General features: G+C 48.2%; 2 protein-coding genes across 6 annotated transcripts in view; both read left to right on the plus strand.

Annotated features, from left to right (window-relative positions):
- Positions 1–5298, plus strand: part of LOC108250781 (spectrin beta chain, non-erythrocytic 1) — a 42404-nt gene extending 37106 nt beyond the window's left edge. For 2 of the 4 annotated variants that reach the window (XM_017440823.3, XM_017440824.3), the window contains 8 exons: positions 1037–1121; positions 1212–1408; positions 1489–1595; positions 1729–1774; positions 3179–3387; positions 3462–3635; positions 3713–3755; positions 3879–4076. In XM_017440823.3, coding sequence (XP_017296312.1) covers positions 1037–1121; positions 1212–1408; positions 1489–1595; positions 1729–1774; positions 3179–3387; positions 3462–3635; positions 3713–3755; positions 3879–4076 — 1059 coding nt within the window. Of the gene's footprint in view, positions 1–869; positions 944–1036; positions 1122–1211; positions 1409–1488; positions 1596–1728; positions 1775–3178; positions 3388–3461; positions 3636–3712; positions 3756–3878 lie in introns of those variants that run through there. The other 2 variants (XM_037974703.1, XM_037974704.1) reach the window with 2 other exon arrangements.
- Positions 5299–7213: 1915 nt separating this feature from the next.
- The window catches only part of LOC108250777 (echinoderm microtubule-associated protein-like 6), a 21058-nt gene continuing 10660 nt past the window's right edge, over positions 7214–17611 (plus strand). The window contains exons 1-18 of one of the 2 annotated variants that reach the window (XM_037974768.1): positions 7214–8227; positions 9809–9968; positions 10857–10955; positions 11029–11097; positions 11307–11492; positions 11992–12127; positions 12799–13000; positions 13400–13537; positions 13764–14020; positions 14227–14436; positions 14656–14823; positions 15524–15630; positions 15705–15805; positions 16298–16484; positions 16561–16666; positions 16861–16954; positions 17161–17261; positions 17366–17568. In XM_037974768.1, the coding sequence (XP_037830696.1) occupies positions 8031–8227; positions 9809–9968; positions 10857–10955; positions 11029–11097; positions 11307–11492; positions 11992–12127; positions 12799–13000; positions 13400–13537; positions 13764–14020; positions 14227–14436; positions 14656–14823; positions 15524–15630; positions 15705–15805; positions 16298–16484; positions 16561–16666; positions 16861–16954; positions 17161–17261; positions 17366–17568 (2721 nt within the window). In that variant the 5' untranslated portion in view covers positions 7214–8030. The remainder of the gene's footprint in view (positions 8228–9808; positions 9969–10856; positions 10956–11028; positions 11098–11306; positions 11493–11991; positions 12128–12798; positions 13001–13399; positions 13538–13763; positions 14021–14226; positions 14437–14655; positions 14824–15523; positions 15631–15704; positions 15806–16297; positions 16485–16560; positions 16667–16860; positions 16955–17160; positions 17262–17365; positions 17569–17611) is intronic. The other variant, XM_037974769.1, reaches the window with a different exon arrangement.

The raw sequence follows: 17611 nt of genomic DNA on the forward strand, positions 1-17611 counted from the left end.
AACCTGGGTCCAGGTCCTGAGGTTCTGACCTGATCCAAACCCAAACCTGGGTCCAGATCCTGACCCAACAGAACCTGGGTCCAGATCCTGATCCAACAGAACCTGGGTCCAGATCCTGAGGTTCTGACCTGATCCAAACCTGAACCTGGGTCCAGATCCTGACCCAACAGAACCTGGGTCCAGATCCTGACCCAACAGAACCAGGTCCAGATCCTGACCCAACAGAACCTGGTCCAGATCCTGACCCAACAGAACCTCCTCCAGCAGCAGAACTCTCAGTGGGTTCCTGGTTTTGGAGGAGTTGTGGCCCACTCTCAGCTCATTGGTTTCTGCTCAGCTCTCTGAGGTTCTGGTTCTGGTTCTGGACCGTTCTGCTGTGTTTGGGATCATTGTCCTGTCTGTTGGACAGATGGCCTCACATCTGACTCCAGAATCAGCCCAAACCATCAGCCCTCCACCACCGTGCTGACAGCTGCAGTGCATTCTGGGTAAACATCTGTCCTCTGGTCTGCAGAGGAGCCCAAACCATCAGCCCTCCACCACCGTGCTGACAGCTGCAGTGCATTCTGGGTAAACATCTGTCCTCTGGTGTGGTTCTGCTCCAGAAGTCTTCCGGTTCCTTCAAGTCGAGCTGCCATGTTGTTTTTAGGGAGAAGAGGCTTCCAAACAAGCCATGACCTTAGGTTGACTCTCTGAGGTCATTGCTGATGTCTTTCCGCCCTGGCGTTGTGTTAACACACACCTGGAGCTCCAGAGCAGCAGAACCTCAGCAGAACCTGCTGATCCTGAGGAAGCAGCCAGGTGGAACCAGATTTCTGGTTCTTTTTAATAAATAACGACTCGGTGGAACCTGTTTCTGTTCACCTGAGGTCCGATGTGGATCCGTTAGAACCTGGTGAGGTCCTGAAACCTGGATCTGAAGGAGGTGGTCTTTAGATTCCAGGTGGGGTCCCAGGTGTTCAGATAAATCTGTAATAATTGTGAAGGTGGAGCAGTGGAAGTTTTCTTTAATTGCTCAGCTGATCGTGTCGTTCAGATTAAAGAGAAGCTGCTGCAGCTGACGGACAAAAGGAAGGAGATGATCGATAAGTGGGAGGACCGATGGGAGTGGCTCCGCCTCAGTAAGTCTCACTTCCTGTTTCACTGAACTGAACTGAGGTCACCGCAGGTCCTGATGATGGTCTGACCTTCGTCCCTCTCCTCCTCCTCAGTCCTGGAGGTCCACCAGTTCTCGCGGGACGCCGGCGTGGCCGAGGCCTGGCTGCTGGGCCAGGAGCCGTACCTGTCCAGCAGAGAGGTGGGGCAGAGCGTGGACGAGGTCGAGAAGCTCATCAAACGCCACGAAGCCTTCGAGAAGTCCGCCGCCACCTGGGAGGAGCGCTTCTCTGCCCTGGAGAGGCTGACCACGGTGAGGATGGGTGACGAAGAGGAGGGAGATGACCATGATGATGACAAAGATGATGATGACATGTTTGTGTGGCGTTCCAGCTGGAGCTGCTGGAGGTCAGGAGGCAGCAGGAGGAGGAGGAGAGGAGGAGGAAACCACCGTCCCCAGAACCAGCTGTGGTCCAGCAGGAGGAAGCTCAGCAGCACAGGTGAAAGGTCACAAACAGGTCAAAGGTGGTGCTTATCTACAGAGGCGGGGTTAAACCTGGACAGGTCTTAGAATAAAATGAAAACCATCCGAACTCCGTATCTGTGTTTGAGTTTCAAACTCTGTTTCTGCAGCGGCGTCACTCAGAACGGATTCCCATCGGACCAGAACTCTCCTCAGGTGAGTCCTCCTCTTCATCACATCCTCATCACATCCTCATCACATCTTCATCACATCTTCATCACATCCTCATCAGATCTTCATCACATCCTCATCACATCTTCATCACATCCTCCTCACATCTTCATCACATCTTCATCACATCCTCTTCACATCTTCATCACATCTTCATCACATCCTCTTCACATCTTCATCACATCCTCATCACATCTTCATCACATCCTCTTCACATCTTCATCACATCCTCATCACATCCTCATCACATCTTCATCAGACCTTCATCACATCGTTATCACATCCTCATCACATCTTCATCACATCTTCATCACATCCTCATCACATCTTCATCACATCTTCATCACATCCTCCTCACATCCTCCTCACATCTTCATCACATCCTCCTCACATCCTCATCACATCTTCATCACATCTTCATCACATCCTCCTCTCATCCTAATCACATCTTCATCACATCCTCATCACATCCTCATCACATCTTCATCACATCCTCATCACATCTTCATCACATCCTCCTCTCATCCTAATCACATCTTCATCAGATCCTCATCACATCCTCATCACATCTTCATCACATCCTCATCACATCTTCATCACATCCTCCTCTCATCCTCATCACATCTTCATCACATCCTCATCACATCTTCATCACATCCTCCTCTCATCCTAATCACATCTTCATCAGATCCTCATCACATCTTCATCACATCTTCATCACATCCTCCTCACATCCTCATCACATCCTCATCACATCTTCATCACATCCTCATCACATCCTCATCACATCTTCATCACATCTTCATCATATCTTCATCACATCCTCCTCACATCCTTATCACATCTTCATCACATCTTCATCACATCCTCATCACATCCTCATCACATCCTCATCATATCTTCATCACATCCTCATCACATCCTCATCACATCCTCATCATATCTTCATCACATCCTCATCACATCCTCGTCACATCTTCGTCACATCCTCGTCACATCCTCGTCACATCTTCGTCACATCCTCATCACATCCTCATCATATCTATATCACATCTTCATCACATCTTCATCACATCTTCATTACATCTTCATCACATCCCTGCAGCTCCGGATCCAGTGGAGCTTTATTCTGAAATACACGCAGAGCTTTATTCTGAAATACACACAGAACTTCATTCTGAAATCCACACAGAGCTTTATTCTGAAATCCACGCCAGGACCTGTCAATGTCAGGTTCTCGTTGGTCCGTTTGGTCTTTTCTGATTTAAACTTTGTTTAGTTTCCGTCGTTCTTCTTCTCTCGTCTGCAGTTTAGTTCCAGTTAAATGAAATAAAAACATCACTTTATTGAAGGAAGGATTTTCTGTTTTATCCGATCTTTAATCTGCAGGACGCCATGGAAGGTGGCGATCTGGTGAACGGGATCGGCGAGCGCAGCTCAAAGGAACCAAGCCCCGCCCCCTCGCCGACGTCCGGCAGGAAGACTAAAAGCCAGTCGTCCACGCTGCCCGCCAAGAACCAGGACTCGACCTTTCAGCTCCAGAGCTTCCTGCACCGCAAACATGAGTGGGAGGGTCACAACAAGAAGGCCTCCAACAGGTGGGATCTACCAGGCCGCCTGGCTACGCCCCCTTTCAGTGCACCATCTGACTTCTCGGCTCTGTGATTGGCAGGTCGTGGCACAATGTGTACTGCGTCATCAAAAACCAGGACATGAGCTTCTACAAGGACAGCAAGGCAGCTGGACAGGGTGTGGCTTATCACGGCGAGCCGGCCGTCAGCCTGAAGGACGCCACCTGCGACGTGGCGTCCGACTACAAGAAGAAGAAACACGTCTTCAAACTCAGGTAACGCTCAGGCCGGTGGGCGGAGTCACTGTCCAGCCTCTGCCGTGTTCTGTTCACGTTCTCCTTCTGCCTTTCAGAGTCCCGGATGGAAACGAGTACCTGTTCCAAGCCAAAGATGAGGTCAGTACCTTCGGATCAGAACCAGAATCTGTTCCAGGTTTCCATTAGAGACAGAAAGTTCTCTTCTAATAAGAAGCTGCAGACGGGTTTCTGTAGAACTGAACCAGAATCTGGGTCCCACAGGAGGAGATGAGCAGCTGGATCCAGGGCATCCTGAACGCCGCCGCCGACCGCTCCGACACCGAGGGCAGCAACCCGGGAACGCCGGCGTCCGGGCGTGCTCAGACGCTGCCCGCCACCATCACGCTCGGCACCGAGTCCAGTCCCGGCAAGAGGGACAAGGAGAAACGCTTCAGCCTCTTCAGCAAGAAGAAACAGTAGAACCAGGAGGAACCGGCCAGAACCCCTCAGTGGAACCGGCCCGACCCGGAGCATGGCATCACACTTCAGCTTCCTGAAGGTCCAAACTGCACAAAGTTCTGATCCTGGTTCCGCAGCAGAACCCTCTGAGTCCTGGTTTCGCCGCAGAACCCTCGGAGTCCTGGTTCTGTCACAGAACCCTCGGAGTACTGGTTCCGCCGCAGAACCATCGGAGTCCTGGTTCCGCAGCAGAACCCTCTGAGTCCTGGTTCCGCCGCAGAACCCTCTGAGTCCTGGTTCTGCAGCAGAACCATCAGAGTCCTGGTTCTGTCGCAGAACCCTCGGAGTCCTGGTTCTGCAGCAGACTTCAGTGACACCAACTGATCCACTTTCATGTGAGGGTTTTTGGGTCCAGAACTTGTTGGTTGTTCTGATCCATTTGGACTGAATGAATCAGAACAACAGAACCTGATGATGCGTTCAATGTCAGCTGGGAAAGTTGAACCGTACCTCACTGATTTGGGTCGGGTTTCTCATCAGAACTTTGTAAATCAACTTTATTTGAGTCAAGTTCAGAGAGAAACTCCTGCTGATGACATCACGAGTGATGATGTCATCAGTGATGACGTCACCAGTGATGACATCACTCATGTCAGGAGTGATGACGTCACTCATTTCAGGAGTGATGACGTCATGAGTGATGTCACAGCCAGCAGCCAATAGTTCAGCTGGCAGGTTAGATTTCACTGACGGGTTTCCTGGGCCCGGTTCTCGGTTCTGAAGGATTTTGGTTCTGTTTTGATGATGTTTGTGGTGGGCGGGGCGTCGCTGAAGTCGTCAGAGTGCCTACTGGTTCTGATTGGTCGCTCCGGCGCCGCGCTGACCTCTGTGGGGACCAGATGCTCAGTTTTTGGGTTTTTGCTTTTTCCTCAGTTCTGTGAGGGTTCTGGAGAGAAACTGGACCAACTGTGCTTTTAACTTTCTATCCGTTCTGTTTGATGTAAAAATGTTCACCTGCATGCTTCACGTAGAGCTCACCTGAAACTTCCTGTTTGGTTCTGCCGGGTCCGGAGTGCCGAACTGGACGTCCGGCTGGAGTTCGCTCCGACACTTTCTGCTCGCAGCTCTGTATCCGTATCGTAGCCAACATGTATGAAAGTTTGTGCACAATCAGAACCTGCTGCGTATTTAAAGTCATGTATCAAACTGCACCTGAACTCATTAAAGCTTACTATAAACTCAACTTCCTGTTCTGTCTTCTTACTTCCTGTTTATGTCTGTTTCCTCTTTTTGTCCCTGTTTCCTGTTTTCGTGTCCCTGTTTCCTGTTTTTGTCCCTGTTTCCTGTTTTTGTGTCTCCGTTTCCTGTTTTTGTGTCTCCGTTTCCTGTTTTTGTGTCTCCGTTTCCTGTTTTTGTCCCTGTTTCCTGTCTTTGTGTCTCTGTTTCCTCTTTTTGTCCCTGTTTTTCATTTTTGTCTTTCTGTTTGCTGTTTTGGTATTTAATTTATTTTTCAGGAAAGAAAATAAATTTGAAAAGATCTCAAACTTTTGTCTCCTTTTCCAACTTTAAATCTTCCTGTGTCCTCCTGCCTCCTCTCTTATAGGTCACCCTGTGCTCCTTCCTCTTTGGGACACAGGTGTTGACTACAGCCATTTCCATCCACCACCATCTGTCCTTCCTGGTTCCTTTCTTTAACTCCAAACCTGCCCATCACCTCCTCACCTCCTCTGTTTCCTTCACCAACATGTCCTTTCAGATCTGCTCTGATCACCACTCTCTCCTCCCTGGGAATACTCTTCATCACTTCATCCAGATCCTTCCAGAGTTTCTCTTTCTCTTCTGCATCCCATCCAACCTGTGGAGCAGAACTACATTCCTTCTAACTCCTCCTTCAGGACCAGCCCTCCTCCATGTCTCTTCCTGTCCACCCCATGGTAAAACATCTGAAAGCTGCCCCGATGCTGCGAGCCTTGCTGCTCTTCCTCACAGAACATCTACCTTCCTCCTCTGCATCATGTCAGCAGCTCTCTGCCTTTGCCTGTCATCGTTCCTACGTTCAGAGCTGCTACCCTCAGTCCTACACTCGTCTGTCCTCTTGTCCCTCTGTCTCCTGACACGTTTTCCTCTTCGTGGTCTTCCACTAACAGCAGCGCCGGTGACGGTCGTTGTGAACCGGGCCTCGACCGATCCGGTATGGTGTCTCTTGGATGAACTCACATGTTAGTTTGGCAAAATATTTAATGCCTGATGCCCTTCCTGATGCAACCCTCACCATTTGGATGGATGGATGGATGGATGGACGGATGGAGGGGCGGATGGATGGAAGGATGGACAGATGGAAGGATGGATGACTGATGGATGGATGGATGGATGATGGATGAATGGATGGATGGATGGATGGATGGATGATGGATGATGGATGGATGGACTTTATTGATCCTTTGCAGAAACCTATAATGGTCACAGCAGCAACAACAGAAACATTAATGCTAACAGTAAAAGTAAAAACTGCTCTGGAGACGAGGGATACGCTGACTTCCGCTCCCGATTGGTTGGTTTTATTGTCCGTACAATTATTCCCCTAAAACCGGACTGCTGGTCTGGTTCTTGTTCGGCCTGATAAAACTGATCCGGAACCTGGAGCTCCAGAACCCAGGTGGACCAGAATCAGGTTTTAGTAAAGGTTTGGGTTGTTTAATCAGATCTCAGGTCAGCTGTGAAACACTACAACTCCCAGCATGCAAAGCACAGATCTGATTCATCAAACCACTTCAGCTGCAGTGAGCTAGGGAGACAGGAAGTGTGTGCTGCACCCTTCAAAATAAAGCTCTGAAGCAAACAGCATTCTGACGTTCCATACGTTCAGATGCTCTCCTGTTTCTGACCTCTGACCTCTAGCTGCAGACCTGCTCATGTGTTTTATCCACAAAGGTTCTGAGCAGTTGACAGAACCTGTTGGTTTTGGTGTGGTGGTAGTAGCTGACAGTCATCCCGTGTGTTTGTGTAAAAGTCTGGATGCAAGGCGGCGGGTGATATGCATTCCTTCATTTAATCCATAAACAGAAACAAGAAACAGTTTAACGTTTTAATCTCTGTGTTCTGGACTTCACAGGAAGCCGCAGGGCGTTTTATTTTGAAAGTCCCAGCCGGAAGTGGTTCTGTGTGATTCCCTGCTTGACGCTCTCGGTGATTCCTGAGATTCCCGGTAATATTCCCGGTGATATTCCCGGTTCTCTTCGGGCTGTTGGACCTCCGGGGTTCCGCCGCGGGTGCCCGTCCTCCAGCCCGCCGCCTCCGAACCTCTCGGTGTCGGTTCGGGCTGCGGGATCGGCTCGGTTCTGTAATCCCCGGATTTCAGGCTGGAACAGACGGCGGAGGGATTTTCTCTGATTTCAGCCTTTAGGAACAAGAACTGTTCGGTTCGGGTCCAGGTCTGCGGTTCGTTTGCAACTGGAACCGATCTGTCTGGACTGTGACCTTCTGATCCGAACCGACCCGGTCCGGAACCTGCGCATGGTTCTGATTTATAGTTAAAATTAATTATTCTCTATTTAAGTCAGTGTTTTAAAATAAAGTTTAAATTCCAAAGATCTTATAAAGCTTAAATAAAGCTAAATGTTCTGAACCACCTTCTGGACCGGTTCGGACCGGTTCGGAGCTTTAAATAAAATAAATGTAAAATCAAAGAGTCCAGATCTGAAACAGTTTCTACTTCCTGGACTGAAAAGAATAAAAGCAGGTTTGATTAAGGAACCATGTGTGGTTCTGACCCGTTTGGACCCTGATGGTTGAACTCATCTGGACCTGGGAACAGCCCTGGTGATGCACTGTGGAATTATGGGAGATGTAGTTGGACTCTGCTCTTTCAAAGGGACTGCAGCGATGGACTGCAGCTCCCAGCATCCTTAGCTGTAGCGTTGGACTCCATAAACGGTGCTTCTCACGCCTCTGTGGACTTTGTGGTTCTGAGGCCACATGTCGGATAAAACGGCGCCGCGCTGCCAGCTGAGGCTGGAGTGGATCCACGGGTACCGAGGCCACCAGTGCCGGAACAACCTGTACTACACCACCGGGAAGGAGGTGGTGTATTTTGTAGCTGGGGTGGGCGTGGTTTACAACACCAGAGAACACACCCAGAAGTTCTTCCTGGGACACAATGATGACATCATCAGGTGAGGGGGCGTGGTTTCAATTAGTAGAAAATGTATTTGCATATTTTAGACTTGAATACCAAAAACTTTAACCCCTGTGGAGAATGTAATGATGCATGATGTCGTGTTGCATGCTGGGACAGGACAGGACAGTACTTCCCTTCTCTGACCTCATCGCTCTGACATCATCACTCTGACATCACTGACATCATCGCTCTGACATCATCACTGATCTCATCACTCTGACCTCATGACGTCAACCTCATCACTGATCTCATCTCTGACATCATCGCTCTCACCACATTGCTCTGACATCATCACTCTGACCTCATCGCTCTGACCTCATCACTGACCTCATCGCTCTGACCTCATCACTCTGACATCATCACTCTGACTTCATTGCTCTGACCTCATTGCTCTGACCTCATTGCTCTGACATCATCACTCTGACATCATTGCTCTGACCTCTTCACTTCAACCTCATCACTGTGTATGAGGCTGTTATGCAGCAATAATTACACACGTTTTGTGTTACGGGTCTTGTTGGGTATCTTCGGACCTGGAACCAATGTCAATGTCAATTTTATTTATATAGCACATTTAAAACAACAGTAGTTGACCAAAGTGCTTCACAATTTATGCCAACCATCAAACATAGAACGAGATTAAAACAAAATAAATTAAAACACAGAAAACAAATTTAGTGAAAGTATCATAAAAACATAATTCAAACTGTATGAAAGGCCAGTGAAAACATATGTGTTTTAAAAAGAGGAAGTGAAGATGCCTGTCTCAGCCAGCCTGCAGGCCCTGAGGCTCAGTGCTGCCTCTGGTGGAGAGTACATGAATTACTTATAATTGTGTGACAGATCTCTGATTCAGATACACTCACCTGCACCTTAAAAATCAAAGTAATGAAAAAGAGAAACAAGAATTATATGTATATAAAAAGATTCAGGAGTTCAGGAAAAAGTCGTGTTGTTAAACTAGCTGTAATTCAAAGAGTACTCAGAGAGCACTAAACTGGATTTAAATGTTGGGTCTCGATCCCTGAATGTCTTCTTCTTTGGTCTGTTCCCTTCAGGGGTCTCCATCTCCCAGCATCCTCTCTGTCACACCATCCCTCTCTTCTACATCTAACCCTCTCTGTGGGCTTCCTCTTTTTCTCAGCTAACATCCTTTGTCCAATATGTCCTCTGTCCCTCCTCTGCACATATCCAAACCATCTCAGCTACAGCCTCTCTAACTTTTCTCAGCAGGTCTGTCCAGGTGTGTCTGACAGCAGCTGCCTGAGGGCTTCAAATCTAAAAACCTGAACTTCTGACAGTTTCTGAGTGTTGTGATAAAGTCTCAGTCTGTGTTAAACAACAACTCTCTGTCTGTCTGTCTGTCTGTCTGTCTGTCTGTCTGTCTGTCTGTCTGTCTGCCTGACTGTCTGTCTGTCTGCCTGTCTGCCTGTCTGTCTGTCTGTCTGTCTGTCTGTCTGTCTGTCTGTCTGTTTGTCTGTCTGCCTGTCTGCCTGCCTGTCTGCCCATCTGTCTGTCTGTCTGTCTGTCTGCCTGCCTGTCTGTCTGCCTGTCTGTCTGCATGTCTGTCTGTCAGTCTGGCCATGCATCCTGATAAGATCCAGGTGGCGACGGGTCAGGTGGGGACCGACCCGTACATCTGTATCTGGGACACCTACTCTATGCAGACCGTGTCCATCCTGAGGGACGTCCACACCCACGGAGTCGCCTGTCTCGCCTTTGACTCAGATGGACAGGTAAAAGCCACGCCCCCTTGTGAAGTCACAGGGACATGAGTTAGAAATTAAACGATGTCAGCAGCAGTTTTCTTTTCTTTAGTTTTATTTTGACCATCTTTGTCTGACTCATAAACAGCTAAATAACTTCCTTTTATTATTAATAAATTCATATGTAGGATTCATTTGAAGTCTCTCCACCCTCTGAAAAAAAAAGTCAAATAAAAACTACAGCGTGATCATCCACAAAGACGCCTGCGTTCAGAACATGCTAGTTAGCATGTTAGCATGCTGTCAATTAATAATTTAATTAGTTTACTGTGAATGTTTAATAAAGAACATGACAGGTCACATCAGGCCGCTGGGGGGCGCCGTTCGCCCATCTGATGAACTTCATATGGATGATTGAGGATCAACAAAAAATAAATAATGATTTAACTGACAGACCATAATAAAAGCTTCATATGTTGTGGTTTTATCGTTTTATGAGCAAAGATTTTAGGAGCTGTATTTATCAATAGTCAAAGTGGAAAGGTTGTTTTCACTCCAAAAGGGGCGGAGCTTTGTGCTAAGGCCAAAAAGGGGTGGGGCTTTTTGCAAAAGCTTTAAAAGGGGCGGAGCTTTGTCCTGAGGCTAAGCACACAGATGTGTTGCTCCACTGGATTCAAAACAGAAAATAAATCTGGGAACGATTCAGTTTTTACCTGAAACCATATATTTGACTGAGAACGGACCAGCACTGAAACAGAAACCTGTGAATATCAGGTGGTCATCCCAAGGAACTCCAACACACCTGGTTTTGATCCATCATCTACTTTAGGAGTGACATCATGCTGTGGTAGGGGACGGAGCTACATTCTGGGCCGTATGGATGTCTTTGACTGGGCTTGTTTGTGTCTGTTGTCACAGAGACTGGCCTCTGTCGGTCTGGATGCCAAGAACACGGTGTGCGTTTGGGACTGGAGGAGAGGACGGGTTGTTGCCATGGCAACCGGACACTCAGATAGGGTACAACTCTTTGTTTGGAAACATTTTCTGGCCTGTAGGATTATTGTTAACGGTGCTGTTTGGATTCATTCAGATCTTTGATGTCTGCTGGGACCCAATCCAGTCCAGCCGGCTGGTCAGCTGTGGAGTCAAACACATCAAGGTGAGGCCACGCCCCCTGAGTCACATGATGGATGAGGTCACTGACTGGTTATTACCTGAGTTCCCTTTTAAATATTTCTCACATCCGTTGGATCTAAATGTCACTAAAACAACAACAAGGTTTAATCTTTTATGATCCAAATGCAGAATTGGTTTTGGAACCCAGCTCTGTTATGAGTTGGACTCACCAGTGTTTGGTTCTGTGTGCAGTTCTGGACTCTGTGTGGGAACGCTCTGACCCCTAAACGAGGGCTCTTTGGAAAGACGGGCGACCTGCAGACCATCCTCTGTGTCTCTGCAGCCAAAGACGAGCTGACGTATTCTGGAGCTCTGAACGGAGACGTTTACGTCTGGAAAGGAATCACTCTGATCCGGACCGTTCAGGCTGCACATGGGGTACCAGACCAGACCAGACCAGACCAGACCAGACCCAAACCAAAACACAGATCCAGACCCAGACATCAACACCTGACCCAAATTCAGATCCACACTCTTGGACCACATGTTTTGACACAAAGTTCTCCCTGATGACTCTGGACATCAGTATGTCTCACTCATTTGGACAGTTTCAGGACATGTCTCAGAGGGGGACATGTTGGGTGTCCATCAGTACAGAAGGGAACTGAGAACAATGACCGTAGCTTCAGGTCTCTCCTTGAAGGACTTATGATTTTGTTGTCTTATTATTTTTGGACTATTTTTAGTATTTCAAGAACTGTTTGATGTTTTGATTTGGGGTCTTCAATGATGACCCCCCCCCCCCGACTTCCACATACTGAGTTATTTACAGTTTGTCCGATGCTCAGACGGTGTTAACCCACTAATCCTAACCCTGAACACAAGGTCCACATGTCCACGGAGATCTTTCAGTCTGACAGCAGCTCGTGTGTTGCAGGCGGGGATCTTCAGCATGCATGCCTGTGAGGAAGGATTCGCCACCGGAGGAAGAGATGGCTGCGTTCGGCTGTGGGACATGGACTTCAAACCCATCACCAGGATCGACCTGAGAGAGGCCGAGCAAGGCTACAAAGGTCTGCAGCTGCTGTGCTCTGAAGCGTGCTGCATGTAAAACAGGACTATAGTCCACCTGAACTCTAACATCACTGACTTCATGGGGGCTTAACTTTCTTGACCTGAAATTGTATCAAATTCAAAGTTTAGAAGCCTGTTATTTTAAAAGTTACCTTATTGTCAGGAAGTTTGAGTCCTGAAGACCTCGGCAGGTATTTTATAAACCATAACTGATCAATTCCTTCAAAAAAAGTAGTTTTAGTCTGAATAACTTTCTGGTCTTTAAGAACATGTTCAGATTTCCAAAGACTTTCCTTTGCAGAAGGATCTTCTGTTGGTTCAGATGAGCAGAGAACTAAAACCAGGCTTCATATCAGACTCACCTGTCAGGTGAGATCACTTAGACCAGGCTCAGGACTCAGACTGACAGCGGACAATAACCACGGACAGATTCACTTCTGAATCTGCTGCCGGAGGAGAAACTTAAACTTTATTCTTAAGTTTTTCTGACATCAAACATGTCCTCGAGTATGACTCTGAACACCCGGGACAGGTGTACCAACGGGCACTCGTTCCCTGGGGACGATAATGGGTTTATTTTTGAGACCTAAGGACACTTTAGTTTTCTCTGTGATCACTCAGACCTCTGGTCAGTCGGCACAGGATTCAGTTCTGGCTTTGTTGGTTCCAGGCCTGTCGATTCGCAGCGTGTGCTGGAAAGCTGACCGGATTCTGGCCGGGACTCAGGACAGTGAAATCTTCGAGGTGATGGTTCGAGATCGGGACAAACCGGTTCTGCTGATGCAGGGTCACAGCGAGGGGGAGCTGTGGGCGCTGGACCTCCACCCCAAACAGCCGGTGGCTGTTACCGGGAGCGACGACCGCTCAGTCAGGTGAGTCTGATCTGAAAACACCACTGCTGCTCCCGGTTTACCTGTCCGTGTCTCACCTGTCTGTCTCACCTGTGTGTGTCTCACCTGTCTGTCTCACCTGTGTGTCTCACCTGTGTGTGTCTCACCTGTCTGTCTCTCACCTGTCTGTCTCACCTGTCTGTATCTCACCTGTTTGTGTCTCACCTGTCGTGTCTCACCTGTGTGTGTCTCACCTGTCTATATCTCACCTGTTTGTGTCTCACCTGTCTGTCTCTTACCTGTCTGTCTCTCACCTGTCCATGTCTCACCTGTCTGTCTCTCACCTGTCTGTCTCTCACCTGTGTGTGTCTCACCTGTCTATATCTCACCTGTCTGTTTTACCTGTTTGTGTCTCACCTGTCTGTCTCTCACCTGTCTTAGGTTGTGGAGCCTACCTGACCACACCCTGCTGGCTCGCTGTAACATGGAGGAATCTGTTCGAAGTGTTTCCTTCAACAACGACGGCTCTCAGCTCGCTCTGGGCATGAAGGACGGGTCTTTCACCGTGCTGCGAGTCAGGTGAGGCGCTCCACCCCTGGCTGGTAGTTAGGTGAGGCGCCCCACCCCTGGTTGGTAGTTTGGTGAGGCGCTCCACCCCTGGCTGGTAGTTTGGTGAGGCGCTCCACCCCTGGCTGGTAGTTTGTGGGCTAAGAAGAAGTGATGAACACCTACCTGATGAAGACCTTTCTGCTGCCAGTGTGATTTATTTTGAAGAAGGAACCCAAGCTGAAATCTTTTTCTGCAGGGACATGACGGAGGTGGTCCACATCAAGGACAGAAAGGAGGTGATCCATGAACTCAAGTTCTCTCCGGATGGTGCCCTCTTGGCCGTGGGATCCAATGATGGACTGGTGGATATCTACGCCATCGCTCAGCGCTATAAGAAGGTTGGCGAGTGCGGCCGCTCCACCTCCTTCATCACCCACCTGGACTGGTCGGTGGACAGCCGCTTCCTGCAGACCAATGACGGTTCCGGTGAGCGGCTCTTCTACAGGATGCCAGGTACCATTGCCAACCCACAGAGACATGGTTTCAGTACACTGCATGGGGCTCACTGTGGGACTCACTCAGGATTTTAACGGGAGATTAGAACTTACCTGTCAAGTATTTCTACCTTAGAACTCACCTGTTTGGATCTGGGACTGGAGATTTATGTGTCTAGATGCTGGTAACTCGTCCTGGGTCCCACCTTTTCCTTTCTTTTTCAGCTGGAAAGCTGGTTCCTAAAGAGGAAGCCAAGGGGATCCACTGGATGACGTGGACAGGTGTCATTGGGCCAGAGGTGAATGGGATCTGGCCCAAATACTCCAACGTCACCAACGTGAACTCTGTGCACGCCAACTACAGCAGTGCTGTTCTGGTGACCGGGGATGATCTGGGCCTCATCAGGCTCTTCAGGTTCCCCTGCCTGAAGAAAGGTCTGTAAGCTCCTTCTCACATCAGGAACCTTTCAGTAGATTCAGATGATAACCTGGAACATCACCTGTGGATTTTAGTTCCTGAGTTCTGAAGGTTTTGACTTCAAGTTTTTACATTTCTGTAATTCAAACTTCTAAGTCGGGGAGGGACCTTTCAGATGGGTTTCTGAGTCATCAGATGAACTTTTCTAACTGCTAATAGTCTTCTTCCTGAAACAGGGGCCAAGTTTAAAAAGTACATTGGACACTCCGCCCATGTGACCAATGTTCGCTGGTCCAATGACTTGCAGTGGGTCATCAGCACCGGCGGCGCTGACCACGCCGTCTTCCAGTGGAGGTTCCTTCCTGAAGGCGTCATGAATGGTGTTCTGGAGCCACTTCTTCAAGGTAGTTTAGTTTGAACTCTGCAGCATTTATCTTCTGACAAAACATCCCATCTTTACCAGAACTCTCTCAACTCCTGACAGAACGAACCCAGACTGGATCCCACAAACGGGTCAGATCATCAACTAAGACAAACAATCATTTTTTACCATAACTAGAAACGTTTGCAGAAATGATGAAGGTTCCAAAGCAGCAACATCCATCAACTTTCTTCTATCCCAGAATCCTGCTGGGATAGACTGTGTGACAGAACCGACTCTTATTCTGAAGAGTATCTCTGAGCTTTCAGTCCACTTCCTTTAAAGGGGACCTATTCAGCTTCCTGAAGCCAATCAGGATGGGTCTGTGGGCTACAAAACATCTTCATTACATTTAACACACAAAATCCTCCTCAGATATTTAGATTTCAGCTGATCCGTTCTGACAGTTTTCAGCTCATTTTAGAATGAGACGTTTTAGAGCTATGTCACTTTTATGCAAATTAGCGTCTGTTGGCCACGCCCCCAACTCAGTGTCCAGCCTCAAAACAAAAAAACTCTGAAGGATTAAACGCTGCGGATCTGCAGGTCAGAACCAGACTGGTAGCAGGTCGGGACAGCTGAGCTTTATTGTTATGTAATTAAATGAATTTTACTGTTTTAGTCATTTATAACCTATTTTCTGGTGATATTACTATTTGACGTGATGCGCTGTGTGACCTCAGAGGGCTACGCCGACTCAAACAGCGGCGAGTCGGACTCGGACGTGTCAGACGTCCCAGAACTGGACTCAGACATCGAACAAGAAGCTCAGACCAGCTATGAGCGCCAGGTGAGCAGGAAACAGACGCTGCTGCCATCAACCACCTGTCCATCTCCTGACTCACCTGTCTCTGTGGTGCACAGGTGTATAAGGAGGATCTGCCTCAGCTCAAGAAGAAGCTGATTGGTTCCCTGAAGCGCCAGAAAGCTCCTGAGGAGGGGCTTCGTTTGCAGTTTGTTCACGGGTAAAAAGTGGTTTTAAAGTCAGGAATGAAACTGAAATCAGTCTGATAATTATGAAAAATTAACTTTATGATCCACTCTCAGCTGACTGACATATTAATCACCTCTTCATTAGCATTATCATTCATTTTTTATATGTCTTATCTAAACTATTTACTATTTCAATATTATCACACATAATTATTCAGCTTTAGTTTATCTTTGAATCACAACTGATTTTCTGTTAATAACGAGCTGTTCTCAGTAAATTAACACCATCTTGTCTGTAAACCAACAACTGGGGCTTTTATTGAATTTGGTTTATTTATAAAGTCACAACGATCGTCTCAGTCTCCCATCCTGAGCAGCATGTTGGTGACAGTGGAAATAAAAACTCCAGCAGAACCAGAACCAGAACCAGAACCAGGCTCAGGATGGGCGTCCATCTGCCTCAGCCGGCTAGGGTTAAAGGACAGAATCATTTATTGTTATTATTATGGTCCTGCTTCCTGCAGGTACCGCGGCTTCGACTGTAGGAACAACCTGTTCTACAGTCAGACAGGTGAGGTGGTCTTCCATGTAGCTGCTGTCGCCGTCGTCTACAACCGGCTGCAGCACAGCCAGCGCTTTTATCTGGGACACAACGACGACATCCTCAGCCTTGCTGTCCATCCGCTCAAAGACTATGTGGCCTCTGCACAGGTACAACCGGCCAATCAGAGAGCAGCATTTTAAATTTCAACTTAAAGAGTTTATCATCAGCTGTCTGTCCCTTCAGGTGGGCAGAGACCCGGCGATCCACGTCTGGGACGTCCAAACCCTGAAGTGTCTATCACTGCTCAAAGGACACCACAGCAAAGGAGTGTGTGCTCTGGACTTCACAGGTGAGTCAGGTGGCTTTTCCTAACGCCGAGTCAGCAAATTTACACCTCAAACAACCCTTTGGTTTCCCTTAGGTCATTATTTCTGAACCCAGACTTGGCAGACACACACACACATACACACACACACACACACACAACAGATCCATCAGAACCGTTTCCTGTTTCCACTCTTTGTTTATATCTTTGTGTCTCAGCGGACGGCAAGAGTTTAGTTTCTGTGGGAATCGATGAATTTCACTCCATTGTCATCTGGGACTGGAAGAAAGGAGAACGACTGGCCAAGGCCAGGTAAACACACCTGGACCCACACACACCTGACCAAGGCCAGGTAAACACACCTGGACCCACACACACCTGACCAAGGCCAGGTAAACACACCTGGACCCACACACACCTGACCAAGGCCAGGTAAACACACCTGGACCGGGGTCACCTGGCCTGATTTCAGATCAGATATTATGTTTGTTGTTGTGAAAGCTGCTCTCTGTCTCCAGGGCTCATAAAGAGAAAATCTTTGTGGTGAAGAGTAACCCGTTCAGGATGGACAAGCTGGTGACTGTGGGGATGAAACACATCAAGTTCTGGCAGCATTCAGGTGGGTCCACTTCCTGTTTTTACCTGAAGAACACCTGGAATCAAACCATTTATATGTTTCTGACAGAACAGATGACCTTTGACCTGCCTGCTCTTGTCCTACAGGTGGGGGTCTAACCTTTAGACGGGGGATTTTTGGAAACCTGGGGAAGCAGGAGACCATGATGTCGGCGTGTTACGGTCGATCCGAGGATCTGGTCTTCACCGGAGCCACCAACGGAGACGTTTACATCTGGAAGGACACGACGCTCATCAAGACCCTCAAAGCTCACGATGGACCCGTCTTCGCCATGTGTTCCCTGGACAAGGTAAACCAGGACATCCACCATCCATCCATCCGTCCATCCGTCC

Source organism: Kryptolebias marmoratus, linkage group LG3, assembly GCF_001649575.2.
Source record: "Kryptolebias marmoratus isolate JLee-2015 linkage group LG3, ASM164957v2, whole genome shotgun sequence".
NCBI lineage: Eukaryota > Metazoa > Chordata > Actinopteri > Cyprinodontiformes > Rivulidae > Kryptolebias > Kryptolebias marmoratus.